This window comes from Pollicipes pollicipes, unplaced genomic scaffold, assembly GCF_011947565.3.
Source record: "Pollicipes pollicipes isolate AB1234 unplaced genomic scaffold, Ppol_2.1 Scaffold_6138;HRSCAF=7277_pilon_pilon_pilon, whole genome shotgun sequence".
In the NCBI taxonomy this organism is placed as follows: domain Eukaryota; kingdom Metazoa; phylum Arthropoda; class Thecostraca; order Pollicipedomorpha; family Pollicipedidae; genus Pollicipes; species Pollicipes pollicipes.
Window position 1 is genome coordinate 15,885,912 of NW_023596818.1, and position 24,833 is coordinate 15,910,744.

General features: G+C 50.3%; 2 protein-coding genes across 2 annotated transcripts in view; both read left to right on the forward strand.

Annotated features, from left to right (window-relative positions):
• Positions 1 to 68: 68 nt before the first annotated feature.
• LOC119105366 (putative peroxisomal membrane protein PEX13) lies at positions 69 to 8,575 on the forward strand. Its single transcript, XM_037228836.1, has 9 exons — positions 69 to 178; positions 391 to 536; positions 3,829 to 3,957; positions 4,447 to 4,587; positions 5,644 to 5,760; positions 6,266 to 6,396; positions 7,044 to 7,253; positions 7,784 to 8,005; positions 8,532 to 8,575. Exons 2-9 carry the CDS (start codon positions 415 to 417, stop codon positions 8,573 to 8,575), a joined length of 1,116 nt encoding a protein of 371 aa, XP_037084731.1. The 5' UTR covers positions 69 to 178; positions 391 to 414.
• Positions 8,576 to 12,233: 3,658 nt separating this feature from the next.
• Positions 12,234 to 24,833, forward strand: part of LOC119105727 (collagen alpha-3(IX) chain-like) — a 29,739-nt gene continuing 17,139 nt past the window's right edge. Inside the window, 2 exon segments of the mRNA XM_037229212.1 lie at positions 12,234 to 12,277; positions 24,376 to 24,440. Of these exon segments, the coding sequence (XP_037085107.1) occupies positions 12,243 to 12,277; positions 24,376 to 24,440 (100 nt within the window). The 5' untranslated portion in view covers positions 12,234 to 12,242.

Here is a 24,833-nt window from a genome sequence, read left to right on the forward strand (position 1 = left end):
TGTGTATCTTTGATACAACCTTGGTTACAAAATTTCCGGAATTCCACGCTGGTGTTTGGTAGGTGTGGGGTTATCGCAATCGCGGTTGTATAGGTATAGGCGCATGGATTGTGTGTAACGTATGATGTAGCGTATTCGATATTTTTGTGTTCTTACTGCGTATGTGCTAGTGTAACAGGTATGGTGCTCATCTCCTTATTCTAAGGCCTTGAAAGATTGGAAAACATTTTTTGTACATGGCATGAGCTCATTTTGCGTAATTGCAAGAGCTTCGGTGTTGACTCCTCTGTGTAATTTGGAGTGTCTGATTGTGTTTCACTGCCTTGTGTCAATTTATATGGCATTAGATGCGTAGGTGAAATAATTTGATATCTGTAAGCTTATTTTCAGCAAGCACCAGCAGCAACAAAAAGGATGAGTGCACCACTGAAGCCATGGGAATCAGTCCCTCCATGCTGTCGTCAACCCAATGTTAACAACAGGATGGTTCCTCCTGATGAGTTGCGAGCAGCTGGTGTCACAGTTCCACAGTTCCAGTAAGTTGCATCATTTCATAGCAGCTGATAATCGGTCAAGATGTGCTTTCAAGTTGTGTGGAAAGTACATGTGTGTATGCCGGAATGACAACTTGCCTGGCATGGTTGTGGAGGGCAACTAAGAGTTAGGCTTTCTTTGGTATTCTATATTTCTCTTCAGACTGTCACCTTCCATGTGCATGATAGATGTTAAATGTTGGGAAGATTGCTTTCAGTGGTTGACCTCATATCTACTGCATCCAGTAGCCTGTGTAGGCTGTATGGGCAATAGCCTTGTATGGACAGTCCAAATATAAGAAACAGTGTAAGTTAATGTGATTGGTAATTTCTTGAGAAGGATTAATGTGAAACAGTTGTGGCAAACTTACACATTACTAAATTGGCTTAACACAATTAGTTCTATTTGCATAGATTGCACAGACATGATTTGATTATTTGATGTTGTGTTTGGGTGCTGGATTAAAAGTTAAAAATTGCACATATTCACAGCATGAGAATGAAAATAATTATTATGAAGATGCCTGAAGCCAACACAGTTCATGTTAAAACACATGATAATGTGGTGTACTTAAGCCACAGATGTTCTCAGAAATAATGTAGGCATTCTTATATTAGCAATATGTAGCAGATCCAATCTTAAGGAGAGTATAAGTTGGCAGGAAAGAAGCAGTGAGCATGTTCTCATACAGCCTCCTGAGGTTAGTGACCCCCTGGTTGGTGGAGCTAGACCAGCTCCCTTTCAGGATTGCAAAATGAATAGAGTTTCTTAAGAGCCAACCCCAGGTCATCTTCACATGTTCTCTTATATGCAACCCTTACAGTTGGCATGTCCTGTGCTGCAGAGGGCAAAGGAGGTCAATACCAATGGTGTACTCATCAGGTGAAGACCTAAATATCTACCATTGTCAAAGAACACATATTTTCAACCAGGTACACTTCAATGCATTCAGAGTTTTAAAAGTATAATTACCCACAGTCAACTTGCTGGAGACATGGGTAATGACATAACTACCATCAAACTCCTGATGTCTTGTGGCTGTAAGACACAGACCCCAAACAACAGGGCTTGTCACAAGAGGAAAAATTTGATGAGCAAGGAGACCACAATTAATGTGGCAGTCATCCCCTTAGAAATCTAGCATCTGCTGTCAAAGTTGTTGGTAAGCAGGTACTGGAAGATACAGGAGTAGTTTCACAAAATGAGGAGTTAGGGGGTGAACAGTAAAAAATGAAGAAGCTTTGCCCTAAATACCACACAAATAAGATTTCCCCTTAGATTTGGCCCAGTTTCTTCTCAAAGTGGGGGAAGGGCTGAAGCCCCACCTGAAAATGAAACTATACTCCTGCCAAAGGATGTGTATGTGTCAGAAGCTACTTAAACCACATCTGCACTCAAGACTCAGAAGTGTAGAAGAGCAAGTGACTAGAGTTTGCGATGGCTCACAAAAATTGGACTATTGAAAACCAGGCATGTGTCCTGTTCGCAGCCTTTTGCACGCCCACCTGTCCAATGGGTAAAGCAATGGCGCCTGAGCATATTATGTCTCAAATGTCCCAATTACAAATACAGTGAGACCACCGCTGCAAGATTGTGGTGCGATTGATGTTGAGCGTCTCTGAGCTGTCGTACCTGGTTGTCATTGCCTGATGGCAAACCATCCCAGTCTGCTACTACAAGGAGCAAGAACTGAATAAGCAGTGACATCTGTAGTGCGGCAGCTGAGGGAAGAAGGCCCGTCATACAAGGTCAGACTTTTGTCCGATATGTCACAGGTCATCTTCGAGCAGGATGGCGCCCCCGTGCGTCGAACCACCAAGACGGGGGAGTGGCGCCGAACGAAATACCCGTGGTTCTGGGCGAAGGGGATGTTGCCCGGCAACATTCGTGAAGTGTCGCTACTGGGCGTTTGGAGCCAATCGCGTCAGACCAGTTTAAGAAGATGTTACATCACAGTTAGCGACCAGCTTTGTCTAACCAGCAACCAACGACGCCAGCAATCAGCAACACCTGAGGTGACCCTCATCAGTAGCATCCAGTGAAGTGTCACTGCTGAGCGTCTGTGGCCAATAGTGCAAGACAAGCCCAAGAAGATGGTGCCAGCAGGTGACTGGTCAGTAGCGTCCAGTCGGCGTGGCGTGGCGTCCCCTGGGAAGCGCTGAACAGCCTGATAAACGGGACGCCGGAGCATGCGAGGGTGCGCGCAAAACAACGCGGAGTATGCGGCAACAAATGGACCATAAGGCGCTCTTGGATCGCGGAGGTTACGTCAACTCATGGACCATAAGGTGCTCTTTGATTGCGGAGGTTACATCAATTCATGGGCTATGAGGCGCTCTTTAAGCGAGGAGGTTACGTCAACTTATGGACCATGGGACGCTCTTTAATCGCGAAGGTTATAAATGGGCCTCCAGGCTCTCTTTGATCGCGAAGGTTACGTCAACTCATGGACCATGAGGCGCTCTTTGATCGCGGAGGTTTAAATGGGCCTCATGCTCTTTTGGCTGCGGAGGTTACGTCAACTCATGGACCACAAGGCGCTCTTTGATTGCGGAGGTTACGTTGACAAATGGATCAGGAGATGCCGTGATTGGTTTTGGACCAGCGAGGCTGGAGGAAAGTCAGCATTTATTGGGCACCCTTTTGATAGGGGAGATCTGGCAAGAGCCTGTTCTTTCAACAACAGTTTAACATTATGTTCAAGTTTATTTTTTAGTTTTAGTTGTTTCCCGAGGCTTTGATGAAAGCACAACGGAAAGATTGTCATAACAATCTTAGTTTCTGCCATCCAAAGGCAAAAAAGCCTGAAAAATTGACAACATTGCGGAAGAACATTTCAGCTTTCAATGAAACAGACAGTAATATTTTGATTTTGGTATTGGAGGGATTGGATGGTTCGAATTAAGCAAACTGTCTGCTGCTTAAAGGATGTGATGCTGTAGGTTCACTTTTGCCTTTTGATGGAAGATTCGTCACGTAATGTTCATTGACATAAGCAGTAACTTAAAGTCGGGTCTGGAACCATCATTCGTGGTCATTACACCGGAGGGTCTCAGCGACAGTGAAAGAGGTGTAAGCTTGAGGCTTGGTTGTGTACCCATGATGGACAAGAGTTTGCCAGACGTAGTTAAGTTAAAAATGACTTATGCTGCCTATTGGCAGTCATCCATTGAGGCTCCATGGTGTGAGTGAGGTGAAATTATTCGTAGTTGGATGTGGAGAATTTGAACAAGTTAGTTCTTCATAAGTACCTCTTCCTCCATGAATGGCTGAAACCATTTGGCGTGTTCACAGGTCTACACTGGGTGGTCCTGGCATGGAGCCAAGCATGACTGGTGGCCCCCCACCAGTCCCTCCTCGTCCGATGGCTGGCTATGGCTCATATTCGTCGCCCTATAGTGGCGGAATGTCACCGTATGGAGGGTAAGCTGTACTAAACGCCGTGCAGCAGCCACGGGGAGGGCATCAGCGTTGCCATGTGTTATAACTGATGCTGGAAGGCTCAGTTTACCAAAGCCAAAGATGACGTTGGTTTTGAGTTGAAGCTTCAGTTAGGTCTTGTCAGACAGCTCCTTGACTCTTTATGTGTTGAATGGACTGGGGAATTGTGTGTTTCTTACGACCTTGGAGTTCGTTCATGGCTTTAATTCCGGTGGCGTCCATTTGGAGACACCATTATTGTGTGTGTGGATGAGTGTGGGGTGGGGGGCACAAGGGGCATGTTTCCCTGGTCTTTTGTGAACCCCTGGTGGCAGCGGCGACCCTATTTTTTGATACTGCGACCCCCTAAACCATATTGCAGTGTGGTCCGCGGGGCTCCGATGCGCTTAGTTTATATGTACGCGTGTCCCATTCATGCGCGGTGATGCACCCCAGACCACAAACATCTGAGTTTACACGCGTTCGCGACAGGTTCGGTGGCTTTGGTTCTGGCTTCAGTTCCGGCTATGGCTCCGGCTACGGCGGCTTTGGCGGCGGTTACGGCGGCTTCGGCGCGGCGGGGGGTTCCTTCTATGGGCGGCCAGGAGCGCTGGGCCCCGGCCCAGAAAGCTGGTGAGTGTGTGATCAGGAGAGAGTGTTTGGGTCCCGTTCCCCGGAAAGCCGGGGACATTTCACATGGCCCGAGATACTGAAGGGGGACTCTATCCCGAGATGTGGTGGGGGTGATCCCGTTCGGCCTCGACAGAGGGGATAAAGGATCAGTGGGCCTCCATAGCTGGTGGGGATATTTTGGTCTTCTCGACAAAGGGGGGGGGGGGGGGGCGATAAGGGGCCAATGGGTTTCAGGGGAGGATGCGGCGTGGACAGAGGGATGAAGCCTCACTGTGTTCCGGAGGCTGGTGGGGATTTCTGTGTCCCGGAGACTGGTGGGGATCCACCAGTCTGTGATCAGATAGAGATCTGTGATCTGTGATCACAGATCAGACATCAGACTGTGATCCACTAGTCTGTGATCAGACACAGTTATCCCCACCAGCCTCCAAGACACAGCTGGTGGGGATCACTGTGTCTCGGAGGCTGGTGGGGATCACTGTGTCCCGGAGGCTGGTGGGGATCACTGTCTCGGAGACTGGTGGGGATCACTGTGTCTCGGAGGCTGGTGGGGATCACTGTGTCCCGGAGACTGGGAAGGATCACTGTCCCGGAGGCTGGGGGGATCACTGTGTCCCGGAGGCTGGTGGGGATCACTGTGTCCCGGAGACTGGGGAGGGTCACTGTGTCCCGGAGACTGGGGAGGGTCACTGTGTCCCGGAGGCTGGTGGGGATCAGTGTCTCGGAGGCTGCTGGGGACCATGGGCTCTCGGAGGCCGGTGGGGATCACGTGGTTTCACGAGCTATGGCTGAATCGCCCGACTACAGAGACTGGTGCGGATGGCGTAATCGCCAGCTGTTGGATCCAGTCATCTGGAAATCACATACGGGGCCAACAGGCCCTAGGCCCCGGCAGCTGGCTGAATGGTTTGGTCTGTGGTACATACCACATACCTGTCGCGTCGTCGCACAGACCAGATTTATTGCTGCTAACTTGTCTACCTGTCGTTAGACTCACCTGCTTTCGCGTGTCGTGGACAGCTTCACAAGGGCCGCGCCTGTTGGTTCCGCCGGCAGGTTTATCCAGGCGGCTGAGGAGGGATCCCGCGGAGCATTCGAGTCGATCGAGTCGTTCGTCAGCGTGTTCACCTCGATCAGTCAGATGCTGGAGTCTACCTACATGCTTGTTCACAGGTAGGGGGACAGGACCGCGCTTGTCTGACATAGTACTACCGTCCAGTTGGCCGATGGCTTTAGTTGTGCGTCGCTGGCCCACTTCCATGTGAAGCTAAGCTTCTTGCCGACCTCGATCTGTTTAAGTCAGTCACACTCGATGTCATGAATTTAAATAATTATATCTGTCGTCTTCAAATCCTGGTCACTTGCAAAGTGGACTTTCAGCTCATGTACCTCGTGATTATCATCCATCACTGTCCCTTGTGATCCTGCCTCTTGCCCCCCGCCCAGTGCAACCTCCCCACTGCGCCCCGCTAGTAGCTCAGTGAACCCTCTGGTGTCGTTTCGCACCCTTCCTGTCCTCTGGCCTTCCCCTCTGACCCCCTCCCCTTTTGTCCCCCCCCCTCTCCTCCGTCTCGCCCCCCCCCCCCTCTCCCCCTCTCGCCTCCCTCTCTCTCTCTCTCTCTCTTTGTCTTTCTCTCTCTCTCGTCATGTACCGCCTCACCACCGCTCTGTCCGGCAGCTCGTTCCGGGCGGTGGTGGGCGTGGCGGAGCAGATGGGCAGGATGCGGCTCCACATGACGGAGGTGCTCTCGGCTATCTCGCTCGTGCGCACATTGCGCTGGATTGTCAACTTCCTCCGCCGCTGGCTCGGTGAGTTGCTCAGACTTGTTTCGCTGGGACGTGCTGTGGCCATTTTTATGTGTGTTTTATAATGAGCATTGAATAGTTGTCCTGGAACAGTTTAGCCCGCGGGTTTTGCTTGCATTGCGACAATTGGTTGGTTTGCGTTTTGAATTGCAAGTTATTGGGCGTTATCTTGAATTATTCCTTGGAGTGTGCAATTGATGGACTTTATGTGATATATATATATATATATATATATATATATATATATATGCATATTATATGTATAGCATTAATATTTCGCGATATTATTTCACTTTGGTGAACCATTTTTCCGGGGATTTTCTACAGTCAGCGAGTCCACAAGAATTAGCTTAATCCTGTTTGAAATGCAATGACTGCATTCATTTTAGGATCTCGGAAATGTGCACTTGAAGGCTTGCTTTCAGTTTTGAGAACCGGTTCTTTGGTCTTGTGGTTTGCACAGAACCATATAGTCTCGGTCTTGCTCTGCAAATCTTTGCCACCCCATTATACACGTGGACTCACGCTTAGTTGACACCTATTGCACCTCTGTTGCACTTTTCACGCGTCAGACTTAGGCGCTCGACGCCCCCATGTCCCGTCACCGGGCGGCCGAATCGTGAACCTCCACCTCGCCTGGTCGCCGCCAGGTTACCCTGAGCTGGGTGGGCCGGAGGCGGCGTGGGACGAGTCGGCCGGGCCGGCGCTGCCGTCCTCGGCCGGCGGCGGCGGCGGCGGCGGTGGTGGTGGACCGCGGTCTTCCCGCTGGCCCGTGCTGGTGTACTTGGCCGCCGTGCTGGGCGCGCCGTACCTCATCTACCGGCTGTTGCGCGCCAGCGGCGCCGGCCCGCAGGACACCGGTAGGTCGGTGGGGTACGCTGGGGGCCGCTGCGCCGGGACGGTTAGTGCTGCTGGATGGTTGCACGCATAGATGTGGGACAGGACTTCTTAAAACCAGCCCCGATGCGACGCGAGAGTCGTATGTTTGTTTTCCAATGAAACGGCGTTGGAGGGTCCGTTAGGTGATTTTACATGCGTATGATAGATGCTCGGCATTCTTGTTTATTAAGATTTCAAGGTCTTACGCAGATTGGTAGTGGTCTTGTTCCGACCAGTCCCGTGGTTCAATGTCGTATTTAGCACCGCACCATGACATCCTCGCTTCCCGTTCACGTACTAAGTTATCAGCAGTGTCTACCCGCTTTGCGTATCAGAAAGATGATTTTACGTCATGCACACCCACTAGGTATACAGTGTGCAACTTTTTAAATAGTGTCATCGGTGCAACTGGACGTTCAACCTCCCGGAGTCGCTCCTTCCCACCCGAGAGCGGCTCCTGCCACCCGTCCTCCTCGACCTCACTTCATCGCTCGCCGGTCTTTGCCGCCAGAGAGCTGGAAGGCCGGCGCCGGCGAGCACTTTTCGGCCGTCTGCGTGTACGACTTCAGCGGCAGTGGCGCCGGCGAGCTGAACGCACGCGCCGGCCAGCCGCTGCGCCTGGCGCCACGCCGTCTGCAGCCCCGCGTGCGCGGCTGGGTGCTCGCCTCGGACGGCAACACCGTCGGCCTGGTGCCGGCCGCCTACGTCAAGATCCGCGGCCTGGTGCCGGCTGGCGGGCCGCCACCGGCCGACGGAGCGCCGCCCGCGCCGCAGGGGAGCGCGGGGGCGGGGGCGGCAGCCGGTGCGTGCTGTGGCGGCGGGCGAACGGCGGCGGCGGCGGCGGCGGCTGTCGGCGGCGATGTGCCGGGGCAGGCAGCGAGTCTCGGCGGTGGCGTCTCTTCACGGTCAGCGGCCCCTGCCGGCGGTGTTTCCCAGCAGGCAGCTGCCCCTGCCATTGACGCTGCGTCCAACCAGTCGATAAGTCCGGTCAGCAGTGTCCCCCAGCAGTCGGCAGCCCCCGCCAGCGGCGTCTGCCCCCGGTCCGCCAGCTGCGGCGTCGCTGTCGCCCCGCAGCCCGCCGCTGTCGACGCTTCGAAGAAGACGGGCGGCTGCTGCGGCGGCGGCGGGATGGCCGCTCCCGCCAGTCCCGCCACTCGCCCCTCCGCCGCCTCCGCCGCCGCCGTCGGGCCCAGCTCCGCCGCCTCCGCCGCCTCCGCCGGGCCCAGCTCCGCCGCCTCCGCCGCCTCCGCCGGGCCCAGCTCCGCCGCCTGCTCACGCGGTGACGCCGTCGCCCGAATGGTAGCGCAGGTGCCGAACCACGTCAGCGTCGTGGAGGTGGACGCCGCGCTCGGAGGCGGCGCGCCGGCCGGCGAGCAGGACTCGGAGACCGCCGCCGCAGGCCGCTGAGCGGAGGCCTTGAGTCCGAGCGGTGGCGTGCTGGGTCGGGGGCGTGCTCCGAGTAGAGGATGTGGCGGGCGGGCTAGCCAGCGACGAGCCTGCAGGAGTCAGGGTACAAACTGTTAATAGCGCGCAATATCTCGATGATATGTTAATTAGTACATGGCGCTCCCGGCTGGAAGACCCCTTGTCTTCTGTCGAAGCGCATAGTTGCGGGCGGTAAGCGCTTCAGGGTTGCGAATTTGGGAGTGGCACGGCGTCAAGATGGTTATATTGAACCATTTCGCCGTGGGCATTTGTTGGCGTGTATTGCCTCGATACCTACTGATCCTTGGGCTAAACTACGTGTGCCCGGCAGGTTGGGTGGTGGTGCTTATGTGGTGGCAACGTTCCTATGTACTCATCGTGCTCTGTGACGCGACAGCTGTAGTCTGTCGGGCCTGTAGTGGATCGGATTTTAGCGGCTGGGGGCCAGGCGATGATTGCTCAAAGCTGCCAGGTTGGCAGTCTTTACCTCCGCGGACTGTCCTAATCCTGTCGCGGCGACCAGCGCGGCTGTGGCTCCGCATCTTCTTCTCAGCTGCTCGCTGACTAGTGGTACATGGCAGTGGTGTCCTAGGCTATACTCTGGGGGTGGTGGGTCCGGTGACCTGCGTCTCTCTACGGGACTCTCAGCCCGCGCAGCCTCTCCCGCCCTCGGAGGAGACTCGCCGTACGCTGCTACCTCGCTGCTGTGGGCGGGTCGTCGACGCGTCAGGTTGCGGCCGTGTTGCGTTGTGTTGTGAAGGAGCACCGCGGAGTAACATGGGATGTCAAGGATCAACATTTGATTGTGCCCCGTTGCGGCTCGGAAACGCGCACCGTGAGGGCAAAACTGGGGAACTTTTGTGATAATGATGCATGCCCGGTGATCCGTATGCAGTGCATGCATGTATGGCATCCGATCGGTGCAGTCGTGATAAATACATACCCGTAGCTTAACACGCGCTCGGGTGGGGGGTCGAATTGACCCCCCCCCTCGAAGGTTTTTCGAGAATGGTTTCCGAACGGCGCGGTGTAGCCGTGCCAAATTTTGCAAAGCTGTAGACATTTGAATAGCGGATTGTCTGGCATCAAAATTTAGATTTAGCTTGTAAGGTCGCTGATCTGTGGCAGGCAAAAGTCAGGCCATGGTTTCAGAGAAGGCAATTTCTAGGGAATCGTTCAATCTGATCCAACAACGGAATGTTGGGCGAAGCCATACATATCTGAGATGCTTTTTTAGGCAACAACAATTCAGTGAGCAAATTACGTTGACCTAAGGTCAGGTATTAAGGTCACACCAAGGTCAAAACCAACGTGTTTCATTGCTATAGGGCTTGTATTGGACAGATTCTGGTACTCATTTCGGGTTTATTAATAGCAGGAACCGCATTATGCATCTGTCATGTACTTCTTAGAGGTCAGAATAAGTCAATGACCTAAAATGATCTAGGTCAACATTTTGTTCTAGGAGCATACTGCCTAGCGTAATCTTTGTGGCTTAGTCAAATGCAAAACTCGAAGCAATCTTGTATGATTTTGGTCACATTGACCTTCAAAAGGTCAAGCAAGGTCGCTGATCTTAATGAGAATGCTACCTTTTGCTTGGAAACGGTTATCTACGGTTTGGGGGCACTTAAGTTGACCAATCTGAAACTTGACCTTGTTTGACCCTTTTTGACCCAAAGGTCATGACGTAGGAACCTGAAACTTTGACCTGAGTGAGTGCGTACAGGTCAACACACCCTGTAAATTTGGTGTCGCTAGCTTTCTTAGTTCCCGAGATCTCAGGGGGTCAAACTGACCCCCACCCAAGCGAAGGGCACCTAGCCGGCCACCCGGACGCGCGTGAATGAATGTTTTTGTTTCCTGCGAACACTCGACTGGACGGACTGCTGCTCTAAATGCACAGTGTACAGCACTATTTTATGTTCAAGTCCAAGCGTTACGATAGGTGCTGATGAAGAAAAGCAATGGTTGATGTGACGTCACATGACGATCTGCTTTAAATGCCTGACGATCCTGTTCCCAACGTTGTTTTGGCTTGATGCTGGCAGGTGTACTGCAGCCAGCTTTATTAAGTTAAAGTACGTTTGCAACGCGCTTAAATGGCACTGTGTAAATGCATGGGCTGGAAACATCTTTTTTTTTTCCTTTTTATTTTAAACAACTAGTAATTGGAACGATTCCGTGAGTAAGCACTTCGCGGCCCAAATGCAAACAGCGAGGCATTTAAAACTGACTTCGAGTTCCCTCGGTGGTACTGACTGTTGGACGGAAAAATGTTACCAGGGCCTGATATGGTATTGGCAAAGGCTTGGAAATTAAGGCCCATTTGTGAAATCTGTTGGTGAGTGGGGCAACACAAAGATGTAATGGGAAGACACTTGTCTGCATCCATGTATGATGCGAATGTCCCGAGCTACTGACCCGCTCTAAAGCTCTGTTGAGCAACAAACTGAGTAGCGGGATGGCAGAACGTGTGCCCTGTGCCCCGACGCGACTGGTGTCCGCGACTAGCAGAACGTGTGCCCTGTGCCCCGACGCGACTGGTGTCCGCGACTAGCAGAACGTGTGCCCTGTGCCCCGACGCGACTGGTGTCCGCGACTAGCAGAACGCGTGCCCTGTGCCCCGACGCGACTGGTGTCCGCGACTAGCAGAACGTGTGCCCTGTGCCCCGACGCGACTGGTGTCCGCGACTAGCAGAACGTGTGCCCTGTGCCCCGATTCGCGCGTCTGCGACTGGCAGAACGTGTGCCTTTTTCCCGATTCGTGCGTCTACGGCTGGCATTTTGGGTGCAGCTGTTGCTGCGATCAGTCTAGCAGCCCGCAAATGAAAATAAAGAACAGGGTTGACAACAAGACCAAATGATCGTTGTCCCCAGGGTCATGTACATGCTAAGGCGCCAGTTACGTAAGCGCAGCGTGGTAATGTCTCTCCATACCATTGTCATGCGACGTTAAGTATACACAATCCACCCAGCTCAATGTGCCACGGATCCCTCTGTAGATCGGTGGACTTGCCTTCCTCTGTGTACCTGTCACATCGAGCCCTCTTTCTGAGCAGCCGTCAAAGTGCACCCTCCCTCTGTGGACTCGTTACACGACACCCTCCCTTTGTGGACCCGTTACATCACCCCCTCTCTTCGTGGATCCGTCCCACCATACCCTCCTTACTGATCCGTCACACCTTACCTTTCCTTTGTGGATCCGTCCCATCATACCCTCCCTACTGTCCCGTCAGGTCGTACCCTCCCTGTGTGGAGCCATCCCATCATGCCCGCCCTACTGTCCCGCCACGTTGCACCCTCTCTCTGTAGACCCGTCAATACGTACGCCGCCCCCTCCCCAGACGAGCCGTCCCACCACACCCTGTCCTGGAGCGGTCCGGCGGCGCCGTCGCCCTCGTCAGTCAGTGCCGGCCCGCCGGTCCACGCGCGGTGCCGCTCCCGCCGTGTAAACAGTGGGCGGCGGCGGCGAAGAGCAGAGCGGCCCACGTCTCGGCGCCGGCACCAGCCGCCCAGCCCGCCCGCGGCACGCCTCCGCAGCCATGGGCGCCGCCCGGCCGGCCGCCCGGCGCGCCAGGTACGCTCTCTGCCTCTGGCGGCGGTGGTGTCGCAGGGGTCGGCAATGCCCTCCACCCGCTGATCGGAAGATAAGAACGCCGTGTGCTCTTGGGAGCTGTTTAAGGACTCGTGGTCTGTTCTAGGACATTGGGACTTTTAAGTTGTAGAACGTGTTTATCATATGACGTCTTCCCTTGGATAAAAATAAAAACGATCCTTTTTCCTTTGGATACCCCAGAGCGTATCATGCCTTTCAGTACTTAATAGTTTCTTCATGGCTACTGGACGTAAGGATCGTCCTGGGAAGGAGGGGGGGGGGAGGGCTCGGCTGTCCAGCTACTGATAAAGTGCATGATTTTGTCATTTTCTACGGCGAATAAGTGAGAGGAACATTGGGTGACGTTGCGTTATGTGGTAGTGCAAAGCAGTCGTAGTTCAAACGATCCACTGCGGCGCAGCTCCTCGCTGGGTCTATAGACGGCGGGGACGTTGGACGGTCATGGTTGCATATGTGCGCCAGCCCACAACACATGTATACAGCTTGGATTGGGTACAAAAATGTATTCCCACGAATGTAACACATTGGGTGGATTCGTTACCAATGTGAGCATCAAGCGGACACTCATTTCCGGTCAGATTCCTTGACCGAATTACGACTAGATGGCATTCAAATTCGGCTGAACTATATAAGTGCTCAGCTTTTCTAGGCTGCCTAGCACCTTGCAAGTGCATGATTGGCTGTCTGCATTGCTGGACAGACTTCACGACCGTCACAATCCGTCCTGACCGTTACGCTGTCTGTCTGCATTGCTGGACAGACTTCACGACCGTCATAATCCGTCCTGACCGTTACCCTGTCTGTCTGCATTGCTGGACAGACTTCACGACCGTCATAATCCGTCCTGACCGTTACGCTGTCTTCAGGGGCATCCTTAACTGTTCACCAACACACCGAACTGCAAAACCTAAGAGTCGAGGTGTAGCCAGGTAACGTTTTGCGATGCATTCGGTTGCGGCACGATTTAGTTTGGCGCGTGCTATATGTCCACTATGTTAACTTGGTGTTTCTGTGGATGGTGTTCACCGTAAATAGACGAATACAAGAGGGCAAGTGCCCCTCGCTTTGAAGTTTTCGCCGAAAACACCAAAGGTGCGGAAAACTTCTTCGGTGCGACGTTTTTTACAGACTGCCTAAGCAATGGTTTTATATATGTCACGCTGTTGGTGCGGCAACTGATAAATAATGTGCTAGGGGATAAATACATGTAAATGCTAAAAACTTAACTTACCTTTGAAATAGCAACCAGGTATCAAAATTGTACGTGGATGACCGTTTAAACAGTAGTCCAGCCTGAATGTACATGTGTAATGAAAATGGCAAACCACAGCTTGGGGCAGTGCGAGTTTTGCATTAGACGCCATGAAAAGTACCTTCAGTTTTTGCCAAACTTTCTTTGACACGATGTCACGTGAGGTAAATTGCCCATCATGTCACTGCAAGCCACATATTGCTAACTGCTGACATCGGCAGTATTCGCCCGAGCGGGCTAGAAGAACACTGTTTAAAGAGCCGCAACACAGCCAGAGGTACCAGGCCCAGACACATTGGACACCTCTTCCGATATGGTCAAAATGAAAGAACGTTGAATGCTGAAAAAAGGCCGGCAAGTTAACTGAATTAAACAAAGTTGTTGGACAAATACATGTGCGGGAACAATTTGACTTATCGCGAAGAAATGTTTCATAGGCAAGCGTAGAACACGGTGGGTATGGCCCAAAAGATGGCTGATGATGATGACGAATCTCTTCGATAGATATCTGAAAAGTGTCCGAGTTGTCTCGATTTATTACGTTTTCTTTATATCTGTCGTGTACTCCGCCCTTTTCGGTACATTCGTTTTACGTATCTCCAATTTTAGAGGGCAGTGCTGTTGTTGAATAAGGCGCTAGAAGAGTAGCAGGTAAACTCAACCATAGCTTTCCAGGTACCAGCACAACAGGCTTGTGTTTGACTCCACTCCAGCGTGATCGACTCCGATTTCCGACTCACAGCGCATTGGGTGGATTATGGCTCAGACTCCGAGCCGCGCATGCTACTTTTGGGTCGACTCAGACCCATTGTGCACTTGTTGCTACCGAAGGGGAGGTGCACCCCGACTTCGGAGTCGGTTGTAATCGCGTCGGCCCCGCCAGCAGCAGTTTGTCGTGTTGACCGTCCCATGGGCTGCAGAAGAGCCTGCATTGGGCATACAGCTGTACTGAAATTAATGGAAATATAGGGCGTGCTCCACTTGCTGCGCAGCTGGGTGTCAACGAGAATATCCGTTGTTCCTTTTCTGAGCACATACATCGATGATTTCATCAACATGGTAAAATAAAGGCTGGTTCCTGATCACATAAATCATCAGATGATCAGTCTCGACGCGCGGAGTTTTTGACAAAACAAAGATGGTGTCATTTGTGGACTTAGTTCTGACTCCACCGGGAGAACAAAGATGGTGTCATTTGTGGACTTAGTTCTGACTCCACCGGGAGAAAAGCGCCAGCCTGAAGCATGGCACGTGGAATGTGCTCGAGGTCGGCCAAGGCCAGCACTAGGCGCGTCCGAGATGTAAACTGACAGCTCCGAGTCTGCGCTTTTATCGCGGCAGCCGCCGCCGCTTGGAGAGCTCGAATCGGAATTGTGGGAGCAGCCAGCATTAAGAGACTTCAGATATGGATGAAACCTGTTTGCGTCAGGGTGTGGAACCTCGTAAAGCAGTTATGGGACCGCCCAAAGATGACCTTTGTTAAGAAAGTGTACGGTCTGTCTCCGGACTTCTAGCATGACAATCCTTGCGCCTCATCACGTTTTCTTTTTCATGTACATTTATCATCTCATCCTCTTTAGTGCATCATGATGGGTGCAAGCACGAACAGGCGTCAAGGTCGGACTTATGTACCGACCAGGAGCTCACATGTTTCCCACTGTCGACTAGTGAATAAACAAATGCAAGAAGATCCGTGCTCCCACTTACAGTATTTCTTAAACGGGCGATTCGGTGTTCGTTAGTATGCTACGCTACGAGACTAGGCGTTGTTCAAATCGAAACAGCATATTAGGACCGGGCACGAGCATCTGTATGCGCGTCCGTGGGAAGAAGTGGGATGTTTATTTCAGGTTTAGGGTGAATCGGCTGTTCTGTGATACAGCCTGTAATCGGGTACTTTATGACTTTTGGTAGCTGGTCGCGTTCCATGTGCTAACAGGCGTAGCCATAGCCTAAACTTAGCTCTGCTGCTATTAACAGCTCGAAGCTTTCATTCGTTTGCATTTCATAGGCGAATCGAGCGTTTACATCCCATAAATCTTGTGACTGGTATCTGAAAGCTAAAACATGTGCCATTTTATTTTGCATAGTGCACACGGTGGAAATTTTTGCGTGCGAAGGCCTTGGATCGTGTTTCCTCGTTCTCTCTCTCTCTCTCTCTCAGCTCTTCTCTCTCTCTCTCTTCTCTCTTCTATCTCTCTCTCTCTCTCTCTCTCTCTCTCTCTCTCTCGTCTCTCTCTCTCTCTCTCTTCTCTCTCTCCTCTCTCCTCTCTATCTCTCTCTCTCTCTCTCTCTCTCTCTCTCACTCTCTCTCTCTCCTCTCTCTCTCTCTCTCGCTCTCTCTCTCTCTCTCCCTCTCTCTCTCTCTCTCTCTCTCTTCTCCTCTCTCTCTCTCTCTCTCTCTATCTCTCTCTCTCTCTCTCTCTCTCTTTCCTCTCTCTTCTTCTCTCTCTCTTCTCTCTCTCTTCTCTCTCTCCTCTCGCTCTCTCTGCTATACTCTCTCCTCTCTCTTCTCTATCTCTCTTCTCCTCTCTCTCTCTCTCTCTCTCTCTCTCTTCTCTCTCTCTCGCTCTCTCTCTCTCTCTCTCTCTCTATCTCTATCTCTCTCTATCTCTCTATCTCTCTCTCTCTCTATCTCTTCTCTCTCTCTCTCTCTCTCTCTCTCTCTCTCTCTCTCTCTCTCTCTCTCTCTCTCTCTCTCTCTCTTCTCTCTCTCTCTCTCTCTCTCTCTCTCTCTCTCTCTCTCTCTCTCTCTCTCTCTCTCTCTCTCTCTCTCTCTCTCCTCTCCTCTCTCTCTCTCTCTCTCTCTCTCTCTCTCATCTATATCTCTGTCATCTCCTATCTCCCTTTCTCACCCTCACGCTCTCACACGCACTCCTATCTCCCTTTCTCACCCTCACTCACCCTCTTGCTCTAACTGCCGTCCTCCTTTCCTCCTTCCTTCGCTTTATCTTTCCCTCACGGACGTGTGCAATATGCGTAGTAGTTCTGCACGCCTTCAAGTGCGATGCCCTGCTCATTTGCACAGTCGTGAAGAAGTCGCATTGCGGTTTCCCTTACCACACCAGCTTTGATGGAAATTAACATAACATAAGCATTCTCCGAGTACATATTCGTCTGGTAGCATCAAAGCTGATTCATACAGCAAGGGAACAGGCTTTTGGCCGTGCCGTGTCGTTCGGACACACTGGCACAGGAACGAGTTCGCGCATGGCACTCCACACACAAACTCGGCGGTTGCCAGCGTAAGCAGGCGGTAGTTCTCCCTGGCTGTGGAGTATTCCATTCAAAAACAGCTTGACAGTGTGTCCTTACCAATGGCGGCAGATCCATGTGATCTAGGGATTCTTGGCATGTGCACGTTCTTGCTCGTGCCATCTGATGCTCAAACAGGCCATGCGTTACATGCTTCATCGCAAATGGCGCACGTACAGCTTGATACGGTGTGATTCAAAGGCGGCTTACTTGCGTCTAGTTTTGCATTACGACAGTCGCCACAGAGATGTTTTTGCATTGGCTCTCAAAGTATGTTGTGTTTGTAAACTGAACTTTGCGTTACACCGATGTTGGCTGCCAGTGGAGGTTTCGGTCAGACATCTGTTGAAGTCATCCCTGTTACCTATAGACTATGGCAATGGAACGCGTCAGCTTTGCATCATAAGATTCTGATGAAAAATGTTATGAAACGTTTAAGCTGTCATGGAGGTACCGATCAGTGCTCCATGGGGTATGCAATCAGTTAAGTCTCAAAGATAACTTTTCTTGAGACCATCGTCTCAGACGATACTCTGCATTGATGGATTCATACATAACGCACTTGATGCAATGATAGAACAGTCAATTGGTGTATGTGTTTCCAGTACTACTGCTCATTGTGCACATAGGCACACGTGCACATGATTTATGCACGTTAGTAAATGGGACGATCGAGGCAGTGCATTAGATCGGAGGCGAATGGTCTTTTGCTTCAAGACAGATATGCTCGAGTTCAACTTCACTGTAGATCATCGAGCTAAGAGTAGAGTTTCGCTTAGTTCCACAGTAAAAATGACGACTCTTGTCAAGCGGACGCTTTTTTATCATTGATGTACTTATGAAAAACCACTGCCAAATGTTGCAATGCACAGGTGAACGAGTTATTCCTGAATGTGGTTACAAGTGGAAGTTACCAAACTATCCTTTGTAGCACAAACAAGGTTTAAACCAAAATACATAACTCTATCCCGGCTGAGTTTGCTTTTATCTGCGCAGCAAGATTGAGATGCTGCATCAATGTACAGCTCATACGACGTACACGCAGAGCAAGATGGGTTGCGACTAGCGTGTGCGAAAAGTTCATTTCAAAGTCATCATTGGAAAACGTTGCCTCACTGTAGAACAATGCGGTATGTGCAGAGATGTCGGTTTTTCAAGTCAGCCGCCGGAAAGGTTTATCTGGCCTTCCCCAAAACCTGCTGTTTTTCCTGGACTTTGGCGACTCCCACGTCTGCGTTGTCGATGTCAAGGTCAAGCTTTTTTACTCGCCTGCGGCTCACTTGATTTTTTTCCTGGCCGTGCTTCCTCCCGCGATTATGAAGTCCTGCGTGCGCCCCTGTTTGACAATGCATCAGGTCCGCGGAGAGGCCATAGAAAGGTGAAAGATACAAATTATCTATATGTGTAACTTCCGTGTATAGATGGCGCCCTGCGCAGTCAGGTGAATGTGACCCGACACCTTTTACTTGAGAGCTGCCGCATATCGCAGTGCTTTCTGTCCCGAGCCAGGTGTTATCGGATGAAAACCTGCCAATACCTGAGGATTGACTTCATGTATAAATGCATTGGAATGACAGCAGCATACAAGGTCCCTTCAAAATACCATGTGGTGCATATTTAATATAAAACTAATATGTATTCCCCTATAATTGGATTGCGCAATGTATATGGTGTTTTCGATAGCGAACATCCATGGTATGCCAAATATTGAAATGTTGGTGCCATACATACATTGGCTCCCGATGCATTCACTTCATCAATGTCTACCAGGCTATCGCTGACGATCTGCGGGACTGCTGTTAGATGGTCTCGGAGCTGATGACCAACCACTGTTTTCAAATCAAACGCACCAGTATGGCTCAGTTCTTCCTGCGCACATTGACTTGTCCAACGTACAGTTTTAAAGGTTTGCCATCTGTTATCTGCTAGCTTTCACAATATTAGCCAAATTAATTGTGTTCCCAAGGCACATGAATTGTATAATGGCCTGTCCCACGCAAATGCGTGATGTTAAATGTGCGATTTTCTGAGTGTTGGATTCTGGAACGTCGAAAATATTGTCAAAACATCCGGATTTCAATAAAAAGTAGATTCGGATCAGCAACGATAGTCATATACTCCTGGAGTTGGTAACAAGGTAGTCGTTCGAGGCCTTAGCTTGCAACGGTGGCTCGCGATTGGCTAAGTGCATGTGCAACACCTTCTGAACATTTCAGGGGACCTGGATTGTGCAAGAATGAAGGACCTGTGCATCCTTCCCTTCGATAACGGCGATTAACTTGAGCAGACTGATTTTTGAATTTTTTGACGAAGAGCTGCAATAGAGTAGGTTGAGCTGACAACTTACGACAGTGCGAGTATGGTGTAAGGTAGTTAGTTTTCCGTTCACACAAATCGTTTTAAAACACTCGTATTTGAGAATATAATCGGTGGTCGATACATGCAAAAATCAATACATGCACCATTACGCGTTGTCTTCGTGCAACTATTGCATGTACCACCGAAATGAACGCCCAGGAGCACGGGTGTAGCCAGCGCCTAATGGCTGGTAGGCAGCCAATCACAGAGTAATCAGCCGATAAAAATAACTAAAGCTGTTTGAATAGTGGGATCATCGCTCCTGCATGGGCGAAAAGCAGTCTTAAAATATAATGCCTACAACGCCTGTCTCCACCCCACTGGCGATGTCGGTGGCAAAGAGTCGGCGAAAAGGAAAAATAACATCGTCGTTCACACCAAATTTTTCAGAGAATACCTTACAGGTTTCTTTTCGATACAGCCCTGAGAACTAATTGTGTCATTCAAAAAAAAAAATATATATATATATATATATATATATATATGCATGTATGCATATATATGAATATGCATATACTTGGGAAGCTGGTTCTCTTCTGCGCAATAGTTGATGTAAATGATAGCATACGTGTTGTGCAGTATTTTCTTCAAATTTTCGATCATACGAACACACTTTCTGCTATGTGAGTCAGTGATATGTATTAAATATCCGATGCTCGCAACGTTTCGTCCGACACATTACATCATCGGCAATTACAGGAAAGCACAATATGCGAATGACACTTTACAATGGTGTAATCTATACAACGCTCATCAGATCAGTTAGATCAAACCCTTGTAAACCATTATGAACCAAACCATTACCGAACCATCATAAGTGTTATTTTTATCATTATGATCACTTTTCCTTGTCTAATGATGTCCTATGTCGGGCGAAACATTGCAAACATCTGGAGATCTTATGCATCTCATCGAGCCACAGCAAAGAAAGTGTGGTCGTAAAATAATGAATTTAAAAGAAGATATTGCACTGTGTGCTTCAATGTCAATGTGCTGTAATTTGCAATAACTTTGGGTATACCTAATTTTGTAAATATGTATACGCATATATATATATATATATATATATATATATATATATATGGGGTTGAGTGTGGGTTATGGGTATAGGTGTGGGTGGATGTCGCCATCTCAGTATTGGTAGGTAAATGTAGAATTGTATTGCAAGGGAATAACATTGTTAGTTGATGTGTAGAACTACAGTTAGACAACCAAGCAACCGCAATGTTGTGCCATGGTCAATCAATTTTATCCCAAGTCTTAGCAATTTCTTGTGTTCCAAATGCCTGTGAGAGATGCACTACGCATCTTTCGATCCATTTCCGAGCACAACCTTCAGTTTTACTTAAGGTGTTTCGGAGGACGTATGTGAAAGAGGCTCTGGTCCTAATGTACAAACCACGATTGGCCAAACAGGAAACAGTTCTACCGTTTTACAGCCAGGCACACATTCCACTGCCGGTATGTATTTGTTTATTTTGCTCCAGATTCAGACATAACCAGCTTCACAACTCAATTCAGTTCAATGGATTATTTGGCGCTGGCTTCTCATAAAAGCATACTCAGCAATGATGAAAGCCTGACAAAAAGCCTTCCAAACCCTGGAACTAGGTGACAATTGGCCCTCATCTGGTGGTCTGCCTTCAGACTGACGGCTGCCAAGGCTCGTTTCAAGCTTGGAAACGATCAGCATGCGTGCACATCATTTATCGATGATGTTTCTCCCACCACAATGGGTGCTCCCGACCGCACTGCTCGCTGGCCACCCTGAGAGAGCTGGAGCCGCCCCTGTCCGCCCACCTCCCCCCTGAGGTCCGCTGACAACGCCTCTGGCCGTGTATGTGCCGTCCACCCCACCGGGCCATAAACAGAGCGGCGGCGGCGCCGGGCCGCCGGTGCAGGCGGCCAGAGGCGGGACGACGCTCCTGCAAGGCCTCCTCGGCGCCCGGCGGGTCGCGACCGGCAGCGCGGCGACACGCCCGCACCAGCCACACGCGTCAGCTGATCCGCGGCAGGGGTGACTCGTGGGAATGTCAGGGCCGGGGCACGGGTGGTGCGGGAGCTTGCGAACTGGCGGCTGCTCGAGGGTGTTCTTACTCAGTGGATGCCCTCCTGTGGTTATCTTTGCAGTTGTGCGGTATTTTGTGGAACTTGTCTATTCCCGTTTGATCTGCTAAAATCTCATTCTGCTGCCACGTCTGGTCAGGCTGGTCGGACCGGGTTGCATGCTGCTTCATTCGTGACACATGCAGGGCGCATGCAGAAGGAAAACCAAGATGACGAAAGTGGTCTTCTCTCACTGGGTGAAGGGGTTATATAATCAGCTACGACACCTCAAACTGCAGACTCCTGGGACTACACACGATGGGACCATATGCTCTCGGATAGAACAGGATTCTGTTATGACCAGGGAAAACATTAACATTGTGCGTCATGTTGTGCTTGGCGGCCCATGTTTCATTCGCAACTTACCGCCTTCACTTTATTTACACTATAAGTGCACGTAGTAGTAATACGAAACATGCAGTAAGAATGTTTCGTTGTTTCATTTTCCAACCTCGAGGGCTTCTGGTAAGAAGATAATTGTTAATGGATCCCCGGGCAAGCTGAACTTAGTGCATGACCCGTACATGTCTTGCATCAGTTTGATACTGTCAGCCTCATTGTGGCTGCAAGGCAGCATGCTTTCGCTGTGAAGTGAGAGGCTTCACAACTTATCAATTCATCTAAAGCAGATTTGCCTTATCTGAAATATAGATGATTATTCTCGAAGGTTTTCTTTGAAGTCCGCAAAGCAGCTAAACATGTTTTTCTTGGCTTGAACATATTTTCAATTTAAATGGGGATTTTGGTATAGCTGCAATCAGCGCTTGGTGCGCCCGTAAAGAAATTCTCGCCCACAGTGAATCACACTGTCGTTTTACTCTGGGAGTTGAAAATGATCTCAGGAGAAGGCGATGCGCTGAAGACATCTCTATTTTGTGGGACCGTGGATTCCATTTAGATGTACGCCTCCGTTTCCTCGAGACAAGCTCCGCGTTAAATGCAAGAGCACTAACAGATAGCGAACATATGAGAGATAATTTCATTTCAGCTCGTGCACTTTCCTTTCACGTCTTCGGTGCGATGTTAATGGAGCCTGACACATATATGTCCCATTTTGCTATAGGCGGGAATGAAATTTAACGGACGATAGCCACACTGTATTTTCTCAACACCTTAATCAATACTGAACGCAGCAAGACTCGCACATGTTACGTACGAGATATGCAGTGTGAGGTAAATTGAAACGTTCCCGCCATCCGCAGATCACAGTACGCACTGCGTTACCCCGCCTCTGAAAGCTGTAGCTAATAGCAGGTGCTAAATCGGGAGAGGTCGGGAGAGATCGGGAGCTAAATCGGGAAAAATCCGCATAGCTGTCGCTCTTAAGCGAGCCGCCGATGCCTCAGCCATGATCGAGTTATTTGTGAGATTTCGCGACTCGCGTCGTCCTGTTACGGATCCGTGCCTGGTGAGTTGTACTGAGTGTTCCATCCCGGCCTCTTTGTAATTATTTTACATCATGAGAAGGAATGGGAGTTGTTTCTCACGTTGTGGTCAGGCGGATCTAGACGATTTTTTATTACATCTAAAATTGAAAATAGAGCCCGTCGTCCGATTAGTTTTTGCACGCGTTTTTTTGACAAAGTTATGTCTGCTGCACTTCTCTACCCTTGCAAGTGTTTGTTGCGGCACTCTGAACAGGTTCAGCGATCAATGTCACTGCGCAATATTGAAACCTGCTTCACGAATGCGTGTGCATTAACTGTGGCTTCCCGTTACATGCTTAGTAGTGAACGATACAGGTTTCTCAACATCATCTTGATTTATGTCTATTTGCTATTGAATTGCTGCTTTGTTCTTTGCGCATACACAATGCGCGAAATACACTCCGTGCGCCTTTCTTGTTTACATGTGTACACACATGCATACATTGGCCTATGTACTCGTGTGTGCGTGCTTGGGCCCGGGAGAATGCACACGGATGCATGCGTGCTGTTGTGGTGTTCATTGCTAGGTACGGAGTGCAGCGCTTGAAACTGGAAACTGAACTCGAAATATCCCTACTAGAAACAGGTGATTAGGTGGAGGGTCCTTTTACACGAAGGGTGTCGCGCATATGTTATATTCCTGCGTAATTTGTTTCGATGACATTGCCAGGGCTCCTGACCATCACCCGTCAACACACCCAATCCTGGCCGCGCATGAGCCTCCGCCTCGTCGTCTCGGCCCCCACCGTGCGCCGCTGCGGCCTGCGCGATCCATTTCGCCACGCGGCCCGGATGAATGACCAGGGCCCTGTGACCGTCGCCTGTGAGCTCGTTCGGCGATGCGTCGTGCCGGCGACACTGCAGGAGCGGAGACGAACGGGCACGCGTCGCCCAACGTGTACAGTATAAACAAACACTGGAGCTGGCGTTTTCGTCGGGTCCGGGTCTTGCTGACCTACATGTCTGCTCGACTCGCTTTCGATCGGCTTCCGCAGCGATCGCCGGCGGTGATCACGCGAGGTCCCGACAACAAAGTGTATAAGGGACAGCGGACTGAAAGACTAGTACCAGCTGTCTTTTCGTGCATTAGTATTGGTAGTACACAGAGCTATACATGGAATGCAATGGGCAAATAAGATAATGAATTATTAAATTACCGATAGACGATAATGTTTGTCCTAAATATTTCACATCATGCTCTGAAGTCATTCATCAAGAGCCACCGAATCATTCTATCGAGCCACGGTACATTTTTACAGGTGTTTGTGGTGCAGGCCGGGTTCAGCCTTACCACAAAAGTAGTTTGCAGTCCTGGGACCCTGCAATTAGTTCCAATTGTATGAGTTCCCACACTACAAAACTGCATAGGGGAGCACCTGGTGCGCGGGATAAGCAGTGTATACTGTTACACGCTGGCGAGCTTTTCAAACCGTCAACTGCATGATCGACGTACGAATCAATCAAACCATTCTACAAAGTCATGTCGCATAGTTTCGCAGCCCCGCACAGCGCAGGCCGGGCCCAGTTCATCACAAAAGGAAGCCACCTGCAGGCCTGGGCTTCCACATTGCTTGTCTACGTTGCACGTCCCTGTACATATGTCCTGCAGCCCTGCACTGTCATCGTGGGAGGCCACTCACAACGTCTCCTTGGTGTTCCAGATGGTCTGCACCCGTGTCTCTGGTGTGCTGTCTGCTTTTGGCCAGCTTGCAGATAGCTTCAGCACGTGAGTACTCACCAGAGGCGCCTATTTGTGTGGATTATTGTGGGGCAGGAGCCAAAGTCCCGACAGCCTAACCTCCCCCATTTGTGGGCTCGACCAACTAAGCTCAGTTTTTTCGGCGAGTGACTATTGTCTTTGTTTTTCATCGCTTGTCAAATGATACTTTATTTCAGTAGCACAGAAGCTATGGTCGTAAAAAGTGTAAAAATAGTTAAACCTTTTGGATATTTTACTTTGTCCTCATATCTTCTCAACATTGCAGCGACAATAATAGGCTGCATCACAGTCATTGCCCAAATCAGGCAAAGGGAGCAAGCTAACATTGGGCGAATGGACGGGACCCTTTAAATGGAAATAGACGGCCTTAGCAGCCACCTAAATCGCTCGTGGCTAGAT

Bases quoted from the DNA above. Each gene is read 5' to 3' on its own strand.
- LOC119105366 (XM_037228836.1), top strand. From the start codon at position 415: ATGAGTGCACCACTGAAGCCATGGGAATCAGTCCCTCCATGCTGTCGT. The intron at 3,958-4,446 runs GTAAGCTGTACT...CGTTCGCGACAG, and splicing joins GGAATGTCACCGTATGGAGG to GTTCGGTGGCTTTGGTTCTG. The intron at 5,761-6,265 runs GTAGGGGGACAG...TCTGTCCGGCAG, and splicing joins ACCTACATGCTTGTTCACAG to CTCGTTCCGGGCGGTGGTGG.